Here is a 16,950-nt window from a genome sequence, read left to right on the forward strand (position 1 = left end):
TTTGCAAAAGTTCAGTTGTCATTAGTGAACAACTTATTTACAGATGAGGGGAAACCAGCGAGAGTTTAGCACCTGCAGGAAAAGCAGGGAATCATGTACAAACATGTGTTGTCTTGAGAGCTAAATCTATTAAATCAAGTACTTTGAAATTATTCTAAAAAATAATATAGTTAATTTTCTTTTAATGTTTTTTTTTTTTTTTTAAATGTAAACAAATGCATCAAGTTTTTTATAAAATTTTGAATAACTGACTGTACCTTTTTCGCTTTGGTACATTTCTAAGATCACAGCTGAAATTCTCAAAACTATGTTCAACCTTCACATCATCTAGTCACTTGTGCTCATCATTAAAGCAATTTGTCACCTTTATTCTTGGCTTCAGTCATACAGTTGATTATGTTCAGCTGTCTGTTGCTCACGCTTGAAGAGTGTAACCCAGTGCTCACCAAGATCCCTGACCTCAGCCTTGATGAAGGGACAGGGAGAAACTTGAGGATTGTAACTCAGTTTAACATTTACAAATGTTGCAAACAAGAAAACTGTATCAGTGTCGCAAAACTGTACTGTAAATAAACATTAATAAATAAATAAACTGTCCCAGTTAAAAGGAAAGTGATGAAGGAGTAACTTATAGCCAAACTGCTCATTTACTTGTCCAAATAAAAAAAGTTTCGTGTCTATTTTTTTTATTTTTTTATTTATTTTGTGAAACATCTTATATATATATATATATATATATATATATATATATATATATATATATATATATATATATATATATATATATCATAATTCTCATCAGTGTTATACCAGCATTTACACATTTATGATATTTACTCCATGGCCATTTTTGACCTTTACCATTTTAACCTTATTAAGTGTATCAATCCGTTTAAATGGCAATGTCTTATTTAGTCAATACATTTGTTTATAATATGACATAAAATAAATAATTTACACTGCAAAATTACAACTGCAAAAAATGTTTAATAAAATAATTAATGTTTGAAATAAATTTTTGAATGTATTAATAAGAAATTCCATGTTGGCAGTGTCAGTGGTGTAAGCTAAGTGTGTGTGTGTGGGTGTGTGACAAAGGCCTTCAGCCCGTCCCCCCACACCCACACCCACAGCTCCATCTGCTCCCGCTGATCAGCAGGGGGTGGGGAGGCTCACATCGGGCTTTACAAGCTAATTCATGTTCTGCTGAATAACACTTTTATTAGGCCTTTTAGATGGATGAAATTTCAGCCAAAAAACGGTAATCATAATCTTCACTCAAAGCCAACTCCATTGAAGCAGTGAACCTCGCAAAACTAGGTGACATCTCTCACTCAAATGGACAGAAAAATCACATTTTGTTTTTAAATCATCCTGTTTGTTAAGATTCCTTGTAGAAATCTTGCCTCTTATTACATCATTTCCGTGATGACGATTCCCATCTGATACGTGGCTTGCACCCATTAATATTCCTAAAATAAAGACACTGCCACCACCATTGTGTAGAAATACACGTTCATAATATTTGGGTGTGACCGTAACAGGGAAGTCTAACGAAGGGGCGGAGTGTGGCTGTTGTGAAGACGGTGATTTAAGGGTTGTCTTCTTTGGAAAAGGCCTTGGAGAGTTGCAGGGGTAAGGATAGGAAAAGCCAAACCTCTCCATTGTGGCTCAGACAGAAGCGGAGAGAGGAAGAGAGGAAGGGAGGAAGGGAGGGGATGGGTGGAAGAGAAAGAGCAGAGAAAGAGATGATGTCACCTCTGCTCCTCCACCAATCAGAGGCGTGTGGGAGGAGGACAGAGGGGCAGAAGGGTGTGTTTCCTCTCACTGCAGCATCCCAGCAGCCCTCAGCCAGCGCATGGGATGAGCAGAGAGAAAGAGAAAGAGAGACAGACGGAGAACAAGGCGTGTCACCCTGCCAACAGAGAAGAGCCCAAAACCCTAAACCTTTACGCTGTCTGTGAAGGTAAGAGTCTCCCATCATTTCACAGATGTGTCTTGTGTTTGTGTGTGTGTGTGATGGAAATACCTTGGTGATAAGGTGCCAGACACACCTTGGCCTTGTGTGTGTGTGTGTGTGTGTGTGTGTGTGAAGGAAATAAAAGAAAATACATAAAAGGGATTTTACTTCATTGCAGCATGGCATTAGTATGTCTAATAATTACCACTAATTGGAAATCATTTTGATAGAATTTGATTGACATTTTTAGACAATGTCTATTCTGTTTGATTCTTGGGAGCAGTTTGCTGAACAGTAAGACATTGCAGCTCATTTGTTTCTTGTGTAATGCAGTCTGACTGCTGCATAACGGCCCCTTGAAGAACATCAGATACGTCTGAGTGAAAGATCTGCTTTATGTATCTTACAAATTCTGTGCTTTATTAGCAATGCTCTTTGCTGTTTAGCTGTCTCCGCCTATCTCTCTGTGTGTGTGTGTGTGTGTGTGTGTGTGTGTGTGTGTCGCTAGCAGGTGAACGGGCTCAGCCATTGTTTCTTCATGTGGCGTGGTTGTTATGATGTAGAACTATATATGTAAATTTATAATAATCTGTTAGTAATAATCTATTTTAAATTAAATTCCCAGGATTAACTCAATTTCACTTTGATTTCACTGTCCTCAATTACAATATGGCAAAATGCTGAATCATAAGGATGTCATCACATAATTAAATACTGCAGGATAAATAAATATGCCACTATACTTTGTTATATGACCCATTATACCAAGAATAACAACATTAAATAACATATAATAAAATTAATAACTTTAAAATATTACAACCCCAACAGCTGAGGAATGACGGTATATTTGTCATCTTTTGTCTCTCAATCTCTCTGTTTTATTCTATTGTGTGGGTTTATTATTTTCTTTACTGGAGCAAATGGTAAGACAAAGCTTTTCTTCCTGAAGTCTGCCATTCTGTTTCTGACAACCTGAAATCTGAAGCGTTCCATGTTAGGGCTGTGCAGCGGAGGAGCCATTACAGTTAGCCATCTCTATCATGCTTGAACCGGAAGAGTGTCCAAACTAAAGGAAAAGTCTGTTTTTAGATTAGATTGGATTAGTTTAATATTACTCTAAACATTTTCATTGAAAAACGTTTGCATTAATTTTAGATGGTCATTAAAATGTAATGTTATCTTTGTGGTGTGTGTGTGTGTGTGTGTGTGTGTGTGTGTGTGTGTGTGGTGGTGCTCTTTAAAGAAGATCCTGGGTATCCTGGGATGTTGTGCTAACAGTAGAGCGATTCGATGACCTTAATTTCCTATCTTGATCACAGATGGCACTAAATATCATCTTATTCTCAACACTTTTGATCAATGACTACACTGTTTTTAATATTTGTCAATATGTGTGAGTTTTATACAGTCAAAACAGTTTTGAGGTTAATTGATCAGATTTTTGCCCCTGGGAAATATGATTTATGCTATCATTGAATATCAAAAGTTTTTGTGTCTGCCTGGTAATGATGGATTTGTGGACACGTTGTTAGATTTGTTTTTATTTAGAAAAATATATATATAAACATTTGAGAATTACTTTTAAGATGAGTCTCTGGAAATAGTGTTGTGTTGAAATTAGTGATACTGATTTTTAATACTTACTGTGATTAATGGGTTTATTACTCAATGAATTAGATGTATATTTCAGTCATGTTCATATCTTCGATCTTTACAACCTAATTAAGTTGTATAATTAAATTAGTATTCATAGTGTTGCTATTATAACATACCCCTTAATTAAAATATGGGCACTAAATATGTAAATATTGGCATGCCTGTTTATAAGTCATACATAAGTTATTTTTACCCAGGCCCCTAGCCAGCAAAGTTTGTAGTAACAACTAAATGAGAGCATATTTATATTTATTTCCTATAATATCACATTGGCTGATGCATCATTATTAAGCAAATGCCACACTTATATTTAAAAGTTACAATACGTTACTGCCTTAAGTAATGAGTCATGGAGTCATTCAGATTGTTCAAAGGATCTGCTTTATTCAGGAATGAAGAAAGTGACTCATGATTTTGTGAATAGACTATTGAATCATTCGCTCCAGCTGTGTCCCAAATGACTATGCACTTATGAACTCTGTACTCAACCATGTAGTGTATTATTTATAAAAGTTTATTTTTTGTCATTAATAATCTGAGTCTTATAGCCCTTCCCCCTTTGCTACGTAATTAAAGCTGTGACAGTTGAGTGCTTTGTTTTTTTGGTTACTTAAGTGCACTTTTCTATTAAACTTCTTCAGTTATTCCAATTTAAAGACCTGGGTCCTGTTTCAGAAAGGAAGTTAAGTGATAACTGAGTATGTTAACCCTGAAATGAGGGAAACTCTAGGTTTTCTGTTTCATAATGGGAGGTTTGTCAAACCTGAGAAAGTAGGGTAAGTCAAGCCCGTTATTGAGAGAGAGGTAACGTACTCAGAGTCAGTTACCATGGTAACTTACTCTATGAACCTAACCTGGGGTGCGTTTCCTGAAAGCATCGTTAGCCAACAATGGATGCAAGTTCCATTGTTACCCACACAGTTCACAATTCAGTGTTTCCTGAAACCATAGTTCAAACATTCACAATCAGCGTCACAAACTTGTGTGTTAGGAACTACAGCTCTCCAACGGTGATTAGAAGCATAGTTTCATGTTGGTAAGACTTATGGGCTTAAATATTATGCTCTTGGGCACAGTTAGCAAGCTAACATGCAGTGCAATCTAGATTTTTCCATTATATTTAAATGTATACACATTTTAAATCGATCCATTTTAGCGGGTCCTCTATAAGCACTTAAAGCAGGGACCTTCAAGGAGTCAAACATCAAATAAAGCAAAATGACAGGGAAAATATAATTTATTAGTCGTCGGGTGCCTTGATCACCACAGCAGCATCTTAGAGATCTCCAATCAGTTAATTAGCAGAAGTTATTACTCATGCGCATGACGTCATGGCCCTAAATTGTTGAACTAATGTGGTTCAAACGCTGGAGATGCGACAGTGCTTGGGAAACATTCATAAATGGCTAGTTTCCACAACAATGCATCATACCGTGGGGGTTAATCAGTGATTTACATCATTGTACGGGAAACACACCCCTGGTCAGGAGCAGGTTTTCTTTGATAAACCCAGAGTTTCTTTCAGTCTCTCTCCCCTTTTTTAAAGCAAAAGCACTGTTTAAATACTTCATTCATTCAAGCATTCGTGTTGGATCCATTGCTCGTGGCAGAAGTTTTATTTAAAAAAAGGCTTTAGAAGTGAAGAAGGGAAGCAATTAAATTTTAACACATCCGACTATGAAAGAGATGTGGGTTTGGGGAGAAGTGAACAAGAGATTCTCAGTGCATTCCGGTGAAACTTTCATGGGATATAGAGAGCAGGACAGAAATGTGCAGTACTGTATATGTTGTCATATTTTTTCATATTTTTACAGCAGAAAACAAAAAGGAAAAGAATGCAGCGGCCTGAGAAGAGCTTGTCCAGTAATTTGCCACATCACATTAAAATACCAAGCGTAATGTTACTCTTCTGACATATGAAAATAGACCAAAATGACAGCTCATTCAGTCAAACTGATGGATAATGATCGTTATGATTTCAGTCTTCTTGAGTGGGACTTTCACAAACCGGAGAAACCTCTCATCATTTTAAATGCATTAGACTTGCTACGAAAAAGGAGGATAGAGCAAAAACACAGTTACTGTTTCTGAAATTTAAGCCATTACTTGTTTTTGAACAAGAATCAATATCACATTTGGAGTCATGTTTATATCTGTGCACACAGCACTCTTCTTCCTCATCTGATATAGCAAAACTGTACCATATGTTATTCATATAAAAAACAAGAACTCATAAAGACAAACGTCACTGGCACTGCATGAACAAATGCTCTCATACAGTAGTGTGAAAACAGAGTCTGTCTCGTGAGAGTTGGTAGCTCTGGTTTTTACTTTCCTCAAATTGCTTCATCGGCAATAGAAGACATATTGAATCTGTCATCAAACTGCTGGCTTTTTTACATTTGAATGTCAATTTGAAAGTTGATTGGCTTGATGAGAACAATATATTTTTTCAAATATATAGCACGCTTTGTATATATACTGAAGCGCTCCATTTTTCACACACACACACACACACACACACACACACACACACACACACACATATATATATATATATATATATATATATATATATATATATATATATATATATATATAAAACACAGAAGGACTCTGGGGACTTGCTGATATGCTCACTGTTATTCAGAGTAAATAAGTCAATGAACAAAACAAAGACTCCATTCTGTTTGAGGATGTGAAAGAGTGGATGTGTGGAAAGACTCAGGGGCAGACAGATGAAAAATGGAGCACTTCAGTATATATACAAAACGTGTTATATCTTTATATATATATATGTGAATCTACAATTTTCATGTATATATATATATATATATATATATATATATATACAAGAAAATTGTAGATTCACACTGAAGGCATCAAAACTATGAATTAACACATGTGGAATTATATATGAAATTATATACATAACAAAAAAGTGTGAAACAACTGAAAATATGTCATATTGTAGGTTCTTCAAAGTAGCCACCTTTTGCTTTGATTACTGCTTTGCACACTCTTGGTGTTCTCTTGATGAGCTTCAAGAGGTAGTCACCTGAAATGTTCTTCAACAGTCTTGAAGGAGTTCCCCGAGAGATGCTTAGCACTTGTTGGCCCTTTTGCCTTCTGTCTGCGGTCCAGCTCACCCCTAAACCATCTCGATTGGGTTCAGGTCCGGTGACTGTGGAGGCCAGGTCAATAATAATAACTAGATTTCAAAAATGTGTCATTAGGTCAGTCACATATAGTGAAGCCCTCGTCACCTGATCATCTCCCTCTGTCCAAACTCTGTCCCGTCTTTCAGTTTCCCATTATCACTCGTGTTCTCCTTTGACATCTTTCCATATAAAAACCATCTTCTGCTACTGAAGTGTCACGGATCGAAAATGTCAAGTCATTTCAGTTTTATGCTACAAAATTCCTTTTAAGCATCCAAACTCTCTTTCTGTTTGATTTAATGTAGTAATGTTGTGAATTACAGGCAGGTCGCATGTTACACTAAGTGATGTTTTATTAACAAATTTCGGGGGGGAGCAGGGCAGATCATTAACACAGCCAGTCCATCATCAGTAATTACACCATCTATCCAATCAGCACAAAAGAGGACCCCAAACAATCAAAGCAGCCTTACCTTCGTTATCTCTTTCAGCATCCCTCCACCACCCCGACTCCTTACCTTCAGCCCAGGAGGAGCGCTCTGGGTCCGGTCCTTAAAACCGAGCTCGGAGCCCTCTCTCCAGACAGCATGCCAAATACGCATAACCTTTACTCTGTTCATCATATGTAAGTGTGAACTCGTGATATGCCTCTCTTTTTGTTTCTTCAATACTCATCTTCAGTCGACTACACAAAATCTACCGTCAACCACTGCAAAACACTTGATCTTCCCAAGTTTCCATCAAAGCAGAGCGTGTTTGATGGGTTCCCTGCTTCTCTCTGGGCCTTTAACCAGCTCCCAGCAAACAACCTAGCTTACTGTAATAATCTGCTTACTCATTGGTTTGAGCTAAACTGACACTGGAAGATTTGATTTCCATTCATATAAAACACAAACCACATTGATTAATGGATATATATTTACATTTACATTTAATATTTTAGCAGATGCTAAAGCACCTTACAAATGTGGACAATAGAAGCAATCAAACCAACAAAAGAGCAATAATATGTAATTGCTGTAAGAATTCCTGGTACACACTGCAAGCAAAAAAATGAAGAAAGACAGGAAAGAAAAAAAGAAAGAAAGAAAGAATAGAGAACAGATTTTTTATAATAAATAAAAAGAAAAAAAGTAGATAGAATGGAAAAAGAATAGTGAGTGTTAGAATATATATATATATTCATTTTTGACACATTTCTTAGTATTTTTTGACAAAATGTTGTGTTAACTGGAAAATAGTTTAGTTTTTCTTTCTTATTTTTGTCACCAGTAAGGTGTTCTTGTTTTACATTCTATGTTCTTTACTTTTATTTATTTATTTTAATATACTTTACATTTACATCTGAAGTAAAAAGTATTTTTATTTGCTTTTGTTTAGTTTTTATTCCAGAATCTCATGCCATCTCATAGCCAGCAGCTTACTGACATTTATTTCTAAATTCCCAAAATGTCGACCATGCAGTTTTGCGGAAATGTTTGTGTGTGTGTGTGTGTGAACAATGTGAACTGAATAGGGCTCTTATACATGACAGTTCCAGAAGTCTTCCAGGAAATGATTTGGCAAGCTCTGATATGTGATAAAGGAGCTCTTGAGAAAAACAGCTCTATAATGTTGCTGTGATATCATTAAATAGTCATCTATATTCTGTTAATGAATTACATTATTATATAATATATTATTATAATAATATATAACAAACCATGCAGTGTCATTTTGCCCAGTGTTTTACAGCTTAATGAATTTGGAGTTGTAATTACTATTTGTAATACCTTTTTTGTTATTTTACATTAAGAAATTGTGTTAATTCCTCCCAAAATACAGAACTGTAAATTCCTGTGCAGAGTCTTATGCTTATTTCAATGTAAATGTGAATATGTTCTGACAGCTAAAGAAAGGCTTGGATGGGAAACAAACATGGGATGCTCTGCTTTTGTTTGGAGGAGTCCCTCTAGGGGCGGGATCATTGAGTTATTTTGGCAGGGGTTCTGTGGGGAATAGGGAGATCATTAATTCTGGGCTCTGCTGTGTGTTATACTGGAACAGATGGTCTGTGTCTGATGATGTCCTGACATTAAACACTGGCTAACCAATCAAGTTCACGCTTTTGGTTTGGTGCAAAGCTGCTGCTGTTGCATTAAACTACAACTTGGTGGAGCTATCAGTTTTCTATTGCAATGCAACAGGGGAAAAAGTATATTGATTTATTTTTTTACAGTTTTTTTTTACATGTTCTTACCAAATAATCATAGATTAGATTTCATAAGCTACCAGGCTAAAAGGTGAGTTGTGTGCTCACCTACTGTAGTACATGTAAAAATAGAAACATGATTAGATTTCACAGTTTGGCTAAAAAAAAAAAAAAAAAAAAAAAAAAAAAAAACTTTGTTTATCACTTTTAGTTACATAATTTAAATGTCAACTATATTTACATGAGTAAGATGACATGTAAGTTGAATGTGTAGGTTTTCCAATCAGGGTCTGGACAGTGACAATGTAATAAAAACAGTTACAGTCACACTTGTGTTATGGCATTACTGTACCAATATATTTGGTACAACATCATCTTATAGTTTCAGTCTTTCTGAAAATCCTGAATTCTCACTTACACAGTATGCAACTTCATTAAAAATCCACTCTTTCGTAATGTTGGGATCAGACGGAAGGCAACGCAAACACTGTTTTTCCACAAGTTGGCACTGAACAGTGTCATGCTGTCTTCAGAGAATCTGTGTAGACCTGCACATTCACCTCACTCATAACAACATGCACGAGTCAGTGGGTGGGGCTAAACAGGCAACAATGTAGCATGTGTGGGCGGGGCTAAATAGGCAGTGATGTAGAAAAGGTGGGCGGGGCTAAAATAGTATCTTTAAGACAAGCCATGTCCCTCGGCGGCCGTCTTTGAAACTCTTCTCAGGCGTCCAAGTGCAGCTCCCATCTCTTTGAATGGGGAAACATCAAATTCTCCAAAACTGTTAACTATGTTTAAGATTAAATTTAATATTTGAAATCACCAAAGAAATCTGACAACAACTGTGTCATAAATGTTGTTACTTTTGTTATAAAAAATTTATTTCTCAGGCTAGATCAAACATAACGCATGAACAGTCTAAACAGGCAGTGATGTAGAATCAGTGGGTGGAGCTAAACAGGCAGTGATGTTGAATCAGTGGGTGGAGCTAAACAGGCAGTGATGTTGAATCAGTGGGTGGAGCTAAACAGACAGTGATGTAGAATCAGTGGGTGGAGCTAAACAAGGAGTGATGTAGAATCAGTGGGTGGAGCTAAACAGGCAGTGATGTTGAATCAGTGGGTGGAGCTTAACAGACAGTGATGTAGAATCAGTGGGTGGGGATAAACAGAGTGATGTATATTCAGTGGGTGGGGGTAAAAAGACAGTGATGTAGAATCAATGGGTGGAGGTAAACAGACAGTGATGTAGAATCAGTGGGTGAGGCTAAACAGGCAGTGATGCTGAATCAGTGGGTGGAGCTAAACAGGCAATGATGTTGAATCAGTGGGTGGAGCTAAACAGACAGTGATGTAGAATCAATGGGTGGAGGTAAACAGACAGTGATGTAGAATCAGTGGGTGAGGCTAAACAGGCAGTGATGTAGAATCAATGGGTGAGGCTAAACAGGCAGTGATGTAGAATCAGTGGGTGGAGCTAAACAGGCAGTGATGTTGAATCAGTGGGTGGAGCTAAACAAGCAATGATGTTGAATCAGTGGGTGGAGCTAAACAGACAGTGACATAGAATCAGTGGGTGGAGGTAAACAGACAGTGATGTAGAATCAGTGGGTGGGGATAAACAGACAGTGATGTATATTCAGTGGGTGGGGGTAAAAAGACAGTGATGTAGAATCAATGGGTGGAGGTAAACAGACAGTGATGTAGAATCAGTGGGTGAGGCTAAACAGGCAGTGATGTAGAATCAGTGGGTGAGGCAAAACAGGCAGTGATGTAGAATCAGTGGGTGGAGGTAAACAGACAGTGATATAGAATCAGTGGGTGGAGGTTAACAGACAGTGATGTAGAATCAGTGGGTGGAGGGAAACAGGCAGTGATGTAGAATATGTGGGTGGAGGTAAAAAGGCAGCGATGTATAATCAATGGGTGGAGGTAAACAGACAGTGATACAGAATCAGTGGATGAAGGTTAACAGACAGTGATGTAGAATCAGTGGGTGAAGGTAAACAGGTAGTGATATAGAATCAGTGGGTGGAGGTAAACACGCAGTGATATAGAATCAGTGGGTGGTGGTAAACAGATAGTGATACAGAATCAGTGGGTGGAGGTAAACAGGCAATGATGAAGAATCAGTGGGTGGAGGTAAACAGGCAGTGATGTAGAATCAGTGGGTGGAGCTAAACAGGCAGTGATGTAGAATCAGTGGGTGGAGGTAAACAGATAGTGATATAGAATCAGTGGGTGGAGCAAAACAGGCAGTGATGTAGAATCAGTGGGTGGAGGTAAACAGGCAGTGATGTAGAATCAGTGGGTGGTGGTAAAAAGCCAGTGATGTATAATCAATGGGTGGAGGTAAACAGATATCAGTAGAAGGTCAAATCATAGAGTGGCACATTCCACAAGCAGTCGTTTTGGCAGACTTGCTTCAATATAAGCTGTTTTAAGACTAACAACAAAGATTTCTGAAACTTACAGGATGTTTTTATAGCACAATGAACTCTTATGTTGAAAGATCAAGGAAATTTTTGTTTCTCAGCTCATGACCCCTTTAAGGGCTTTTCAGCCAATATAATGTCTAGAAGGACCCATTTGTTCATGAAGACCTTTATAGCCGGTCTAGCTACAGCCCTGATGGCAGGAATCCACACAGTCGCCTGCTTGTCCGCTGTGTCCAGCCAGTTGTGAGTCAGTTCCTGCTTTAAGCTGGTTTCTGGAATATAAAGAAATTGGCCAGACTTGCTTGTGTTGAGCTTGCGCTTTGTGGTTTTTGTAGTCTGCGTGCACAATAGTGTGGCAGAGGCATCCGTGACAGTGTTTGCATCTGTCTTTGAGTGCTTGGCTGCTCCACATATGCCTGACTCTCCTCAGCAGCCATGTCTGTGTGTTCTGGGGGATTCCGATGGGATTTTGTTGTCATGGAAATGGAGCTGAAGCTGGAGAGGAGGCGGTGAGCCATGCACATTAGGCAAGAACAGCATTATGCTGGTTTCTGAATTACATCTGTATGTAAATTGCTGCGATAATATGAAAACGCATTAAAATCATGCACACCTACACACAGCCCAAGGAAGACCCAAGAAAAGGGATATAATAGATTAGAAAAGTGCAGGGTGTGGCAGACAGAACAAATCCTACGACTCAGCATGATTGAATCAACTGTCTGGAAAACAAATACAGATGGATGGATGGATGGACAGAACGATAAATGCCTGCTCCCCCACTTCATCCATTAATGGCACTTACCACCACAGCTGCCACTGCTCAATATTTCAGTGTGTGTGCACACACACACACACACACACTGTGCTGGACTCCTCCCTGCCGCTCATGTTCAGAACAAGACAAAGAGGGGAGAGTCATTACTTTAAATAAAAGCTTTTTATAGTTTAAGCCCTTATTAACTATGTAATGAATTTACAGTATTTTCTCAGATTTGGCATTGAAATTTAATTTATTCCAGTTATTTAAAAAAAATATATAGATGAATTATTGTTTATATATATATATATATATATATATATATATATATATATATATATATATAAACGTGTGTGTGTGTGTTTGTGTGTGTAATATATATTAATGTAGTCTGTCTGTTAATGCATAGGTGCATTAATGTCACTGTTAGAAGCCATTGGCTGAGTATCTGATTGTAGATGCCCAGAGTTGATTATATCATGTGTGGTTGCTTTGATCACATGAGAGATATTCAGTAAAAAGATGTCAAACATCACTTTGCTCCGCAGGATAATGTAAAAATACTCTTGCTCACCCTGCTGCCTTATATGAGTTTTCTTGTCATTTAAACTAATATATGAATCTTCCCTTTTCTTTTCTTTATTTTCTCTTTTCTGTGTAGGTAATGAAATTTCGCACATACATTTTTCTTCTTGAGGGAAGTTCATGTTTTTAGAATGGTGCCATTACCATGGATGAATGGATAATGAGAGTTTGTCTTTTATGAACCTTTTGGTTTAATGGCTGTTTATTCTTTTTGTTTTCATTTTTTAATCCTTTCTGGTGGGTAAAGGTACATTTGTCTTGTGGTGTAGTTAGGTATCTCCCTGAGAGCTAGCAACCATTGATTCAGTGACTGTAATTATTGTAATGTTATTTAAATAATTGCTCATAAGTGTGTTGTATTTTTTATGTGTGATACTACAGTGTGAGATTAAAGCAGTGATACAGCTTTCACACATCTATGAACTAACAGAAAATACTTAAAAAAAAATAATAATTACTGATTCAAGTAGACTTCAAGAATCAGCGTATGAATCTCAACAATGGTTACAATCAACAAAAGAAGATTTTATGCTGAAATGCATGCTGGGTATCAACATAGGACAAAACGCATTTGTGACTCCCAGCATGCATTGCAGTTGATCCGTTTATCTGAATTAGTTTAATGATCATCACCATTGTTGAGGGGTTGCATGCTGAGTGTTGATGTCAAATCTTTCTGTATATTACGCCACAGTATCCTTGCATCCAAACAAAACATTTGCATCAGTAATGGAAGATTTGCTTTAACATTATTATTTCAACTTGAAACCCATCACTAAAAAAGAATCTACTCCAATTTAATTTTAAAACATCTCTTTCTTTATTAATGCACACGTGTTTGTATTAAAGAACTGCTGTAAGCACTGAGAGAGAATAAACATGATGAAAATCAAGAGTCAAAATCCCAACTAAAGCCAACACTTATCACAATAATGGTGGTTTGTTGATTTTTTTCATCATTAATTGTGGGTGCAAACATGATATTGATTCAGTGTCATTAACACAAATTAACTATTTTTAACATCGATTCAATGGTTTTCACCGATTCTCTATCTGGGCCCTCTTCATTGCTCTCCTCTTTCTCATGCAGAAGCATCAGAAGCGTGCAGAGTCACACGTGAGCCGTCTCTTGCTCCGGTGGAGGCTGTCTGGACCCAGCTGTGTTTGCATGCGGTGGCTGCTGGTTTGATGCAGAATGCCTCTAGTTCAGTGTAAGCCGGCATGCAGAAGAGGGAGCAACAGGACACATCTTCATCTGCTGCTCCTCCTCCTCAATGTGCTACAAACACATGGATACATTATAATACCTCCTGATTGTGAGTAGCATCCCACCCAAACTCTACCTATTTCAGAAAGAATCTTCTATAATGTGCAAGAACAGTGTTTTGCAAAGTGTCATTCCTCAAATGGTGAATAACAACCACCATGTAGGTGCAGTTTCACTCTTTTGATATAAAACTTATATTATTTTTTTGGTATGTTAAGAAAAACTTTTAAATTGGAATTTTAATTTGCAGTTATGTGGTCAAAGACATAGTGTCTCATTCACTTACCTAATGAACAAACAATGATTCATCAACTACCGTACCAAGATTTATTCTAAATTTATGACAAGGTGTAGGAACAACTGAAAGCACACATACTGTATATAAAGAAACATTTCAACACACATTTCAACCCGTTCACACGCTCACACGCCACACCTTGTATTTCTCACGCAAAGACATTACGAGGATAAGGCCCACCAAGTTGTGGCGCTATTTTTTAAACAGTGAAACAGGTAGAGGAATCAACTGAGTTCCCCTACGGCCCTGACACGCACCAGCTAATCGGATAAAAAAAAAATAGCTACCGATCAGCCAATCAGAAAATAGCATTGCTGTATCTGGGTAAGATTTTCACAGGCTCGTGCACAACACAGATTCAGATGCTCGATGAAGTAGGTAACGTAACGGTTACAGAAGAGGACAGCGGCTGTCAGATTTTAAATTATTTACATCTCGCCGAACTAATTTCTACAGACTGATCAACGTGGGAAAAGAACATCCAATGAGTAGAGTAAGTCATCTCACCATTGCTGGGGAATACATGTGTCCAGATATAATACATGTGTCCAGACATATGTGTGCCACCCCCAGTTTTTGTTCAGCTCCATTGAATTGCCAAGATAATGACCCTGATTTTGACTTTATGTTTTTTTTATCAATATATGAATTTTAATTTTTTTTCTAAACAGTCTAAGATATGTTTTGGTCTGATGGTTATTATGACCCTGACACGCATGCAATTTTGGCCATCGTACGATGTCGGCCTATTATTAGTCCACTATTATTTTGTTATAGCTAACTTTACACGTTGAAGAGGATGTGGGGCTACTCTGACAGTTTTATATAAGACTTCTATAATAGGCCTATCCATAATACTTGTATGGCAGTACCCATAATAGTTTGAATTATTTTTAGTTTTTTCTTTCCTTTTATTTTTACTGCACAACATCCTGGTCCCCATTTTGAAAACGTTTTGCCTAGGCTATTTCATTATATTTTATCCAATGTATAATATTGATTATTGCATTCGTCTATTTCAAAGATGTCAGGGAAGAGGCAAATGATCATTCTTTCATGTTTTGCTCTAAAAGATCAGCTCCCTAAAAAGGTGGCTCAGAGGAGGTGACCAAGGAGAAGATAGGAGGCAATTAGGGTGCCAGTAGAAGATGGGTCCATGGAAGAGACTGTGGAGGAAATCATAGAGGAAACAGTAGAGAACCCACTGGAAACAGGCGAAAAGAGAGGGTTAAGTAGAGCAGCCACCTATAGGTGTTCCTTTGAGAAGGAGTGGTCAACCCGATGGCCATTCATCACAATGAGAACCACCAGCTCTTTTTCAGGGTGTCCGCGGGGTTTTAAAAAGTATTAAAAAGTGATCAATCAAAATTGTCAAATTTAAGGCCATTAAAAGTGTTAAATGTAGTCTCAGAGGTATTCTTTTTTTCCAAATTAGGCATTATTTTTTCAGACTATCAGGTGTCCTATTCTGATTGAAATTCTATCTGTGTTCGCGTTAGTTCGTTTAAATATGGGCTTTAGCATATCTGGGCACATAATCAAAGGTCTTTCGTCTCCATCTTAACGTATGTTTGATGCTGACGTCATATTCAGTGGTCGTTCAACATCATCTCAGAACACTACGCGCTCAACAGAAGTGGCTGGCTTACGTTTTATTTTAGACTTGCTTCAAGGCATATCTTCAACGACTGGACAACCATCGTCGTCTTCATGGGCAAATGCAAGTTTTCTAATAGCTGGGTTAACGACCCAGCATTTAAGGACTGGCTCAGGCCTGTAGTAGGGAATAACAGGCATGCTTATTGTTCGGTGTGTAAAAAAAACATCAATGTCAACTGGATGGGAGCTAACGCCCTTCGGTCGCATATGCAATCCACTAAACATAAAAATGGAATGCATGCTCGGAGAGAGCAGTTAATTCTACCAATCTCAGCTGTTTGCACGGCTGCACCTCCACCACCACTGCCGCAAATTAGTGCCACTGTAGGCCTACTGGCCAATGCTACGGCTCCAGCAACGTCTGGTGGTCATGGGCGCCACACCAACACTGCGCGCGGAGGCTCTGTGGTGTCTGAACATTGCAGTTAATCACCACTCGTTGAACTCCAATGAAGGAATTTCGGAGCTGTTTAAAGAAATGTTTACCGACTCTGACATCGCGAAATCATTCACGTGTGGTAAAGACAAAACCGGGAATTAAGGCACTTGCCATAGGATTTTATGCCCACAAGTTCATATTAGGCCTATAGCACAAGTGCAAACAATAGTTCACCAGTTCATAGAAGATGCCAGTTTGTGAATCTGCAACAGTTCATAGAATTCGCAATAGTTCATAGAAGATGCCCTTTTGTAATGCATCAACTTGCAATGAATGCCAGCCAGTGTGCTAATGTGTTAATTCTAAATAATTCTAATGTGTTAAATTTAATTAATAATATTGCTTGTAATCTGTTGTCACAATTTTATTGAGTAAATATGGAGAATCACTTTTTATAGTGCACACACACAAATAAATGCTGAATTAAATAAATATTATTTTATTTGTAAGAATATGTGTCATTTATGAGATCAGACACCCGTCCCCATCAAACCCCTGCCGCCATCGCAGGGGTTTGACATATATATATAT

General features: G+C 37.7%; 1 protein-coding gene across 2 annotated transcripts in view; it reads left to right on the forward strand.

The window, feature by feature from the left end:
• Positions 1-1,800: 1,800 nt before the first annotated feature.
• Positions 1,801-16,950, forward strand: part of LOC128011371 (neural cell adhesion molecule L1.1) — a gene marked incomplete at its 3' end in the record, with an annotated part of 50,806 nt that continues 35,656 nt past the window's right edge. The window contains 2 exon segments of one of the 2 annotated variants that reach the window (XM_052593700.1): positions 1,801-1,966; positions 13,847-14,072. In XM_052593700.1, the coding sequence (XP_052449660.1) occupies positions 13,952-14,072 (121 nt within the window). 2 annotated transcript variants of the gene reach the window in all.

The sequence above is a fragment of the Carassius gibelio genome, chromosome B23 (genome assembly GCF_023724105.1).
Source record: "Carassius gibelio isolate Cgi1373 ecotype wild population from Czech Republic chromosome B23, carGib1.2-hapl.c, whole genome shotgun sequence".
Lineage (NCBI taxonomy): Eukaryota > Metazoa > Chordata > Actinopteri > Cypriniformes > Cyprinidae > Carassius > Carassius gibelio.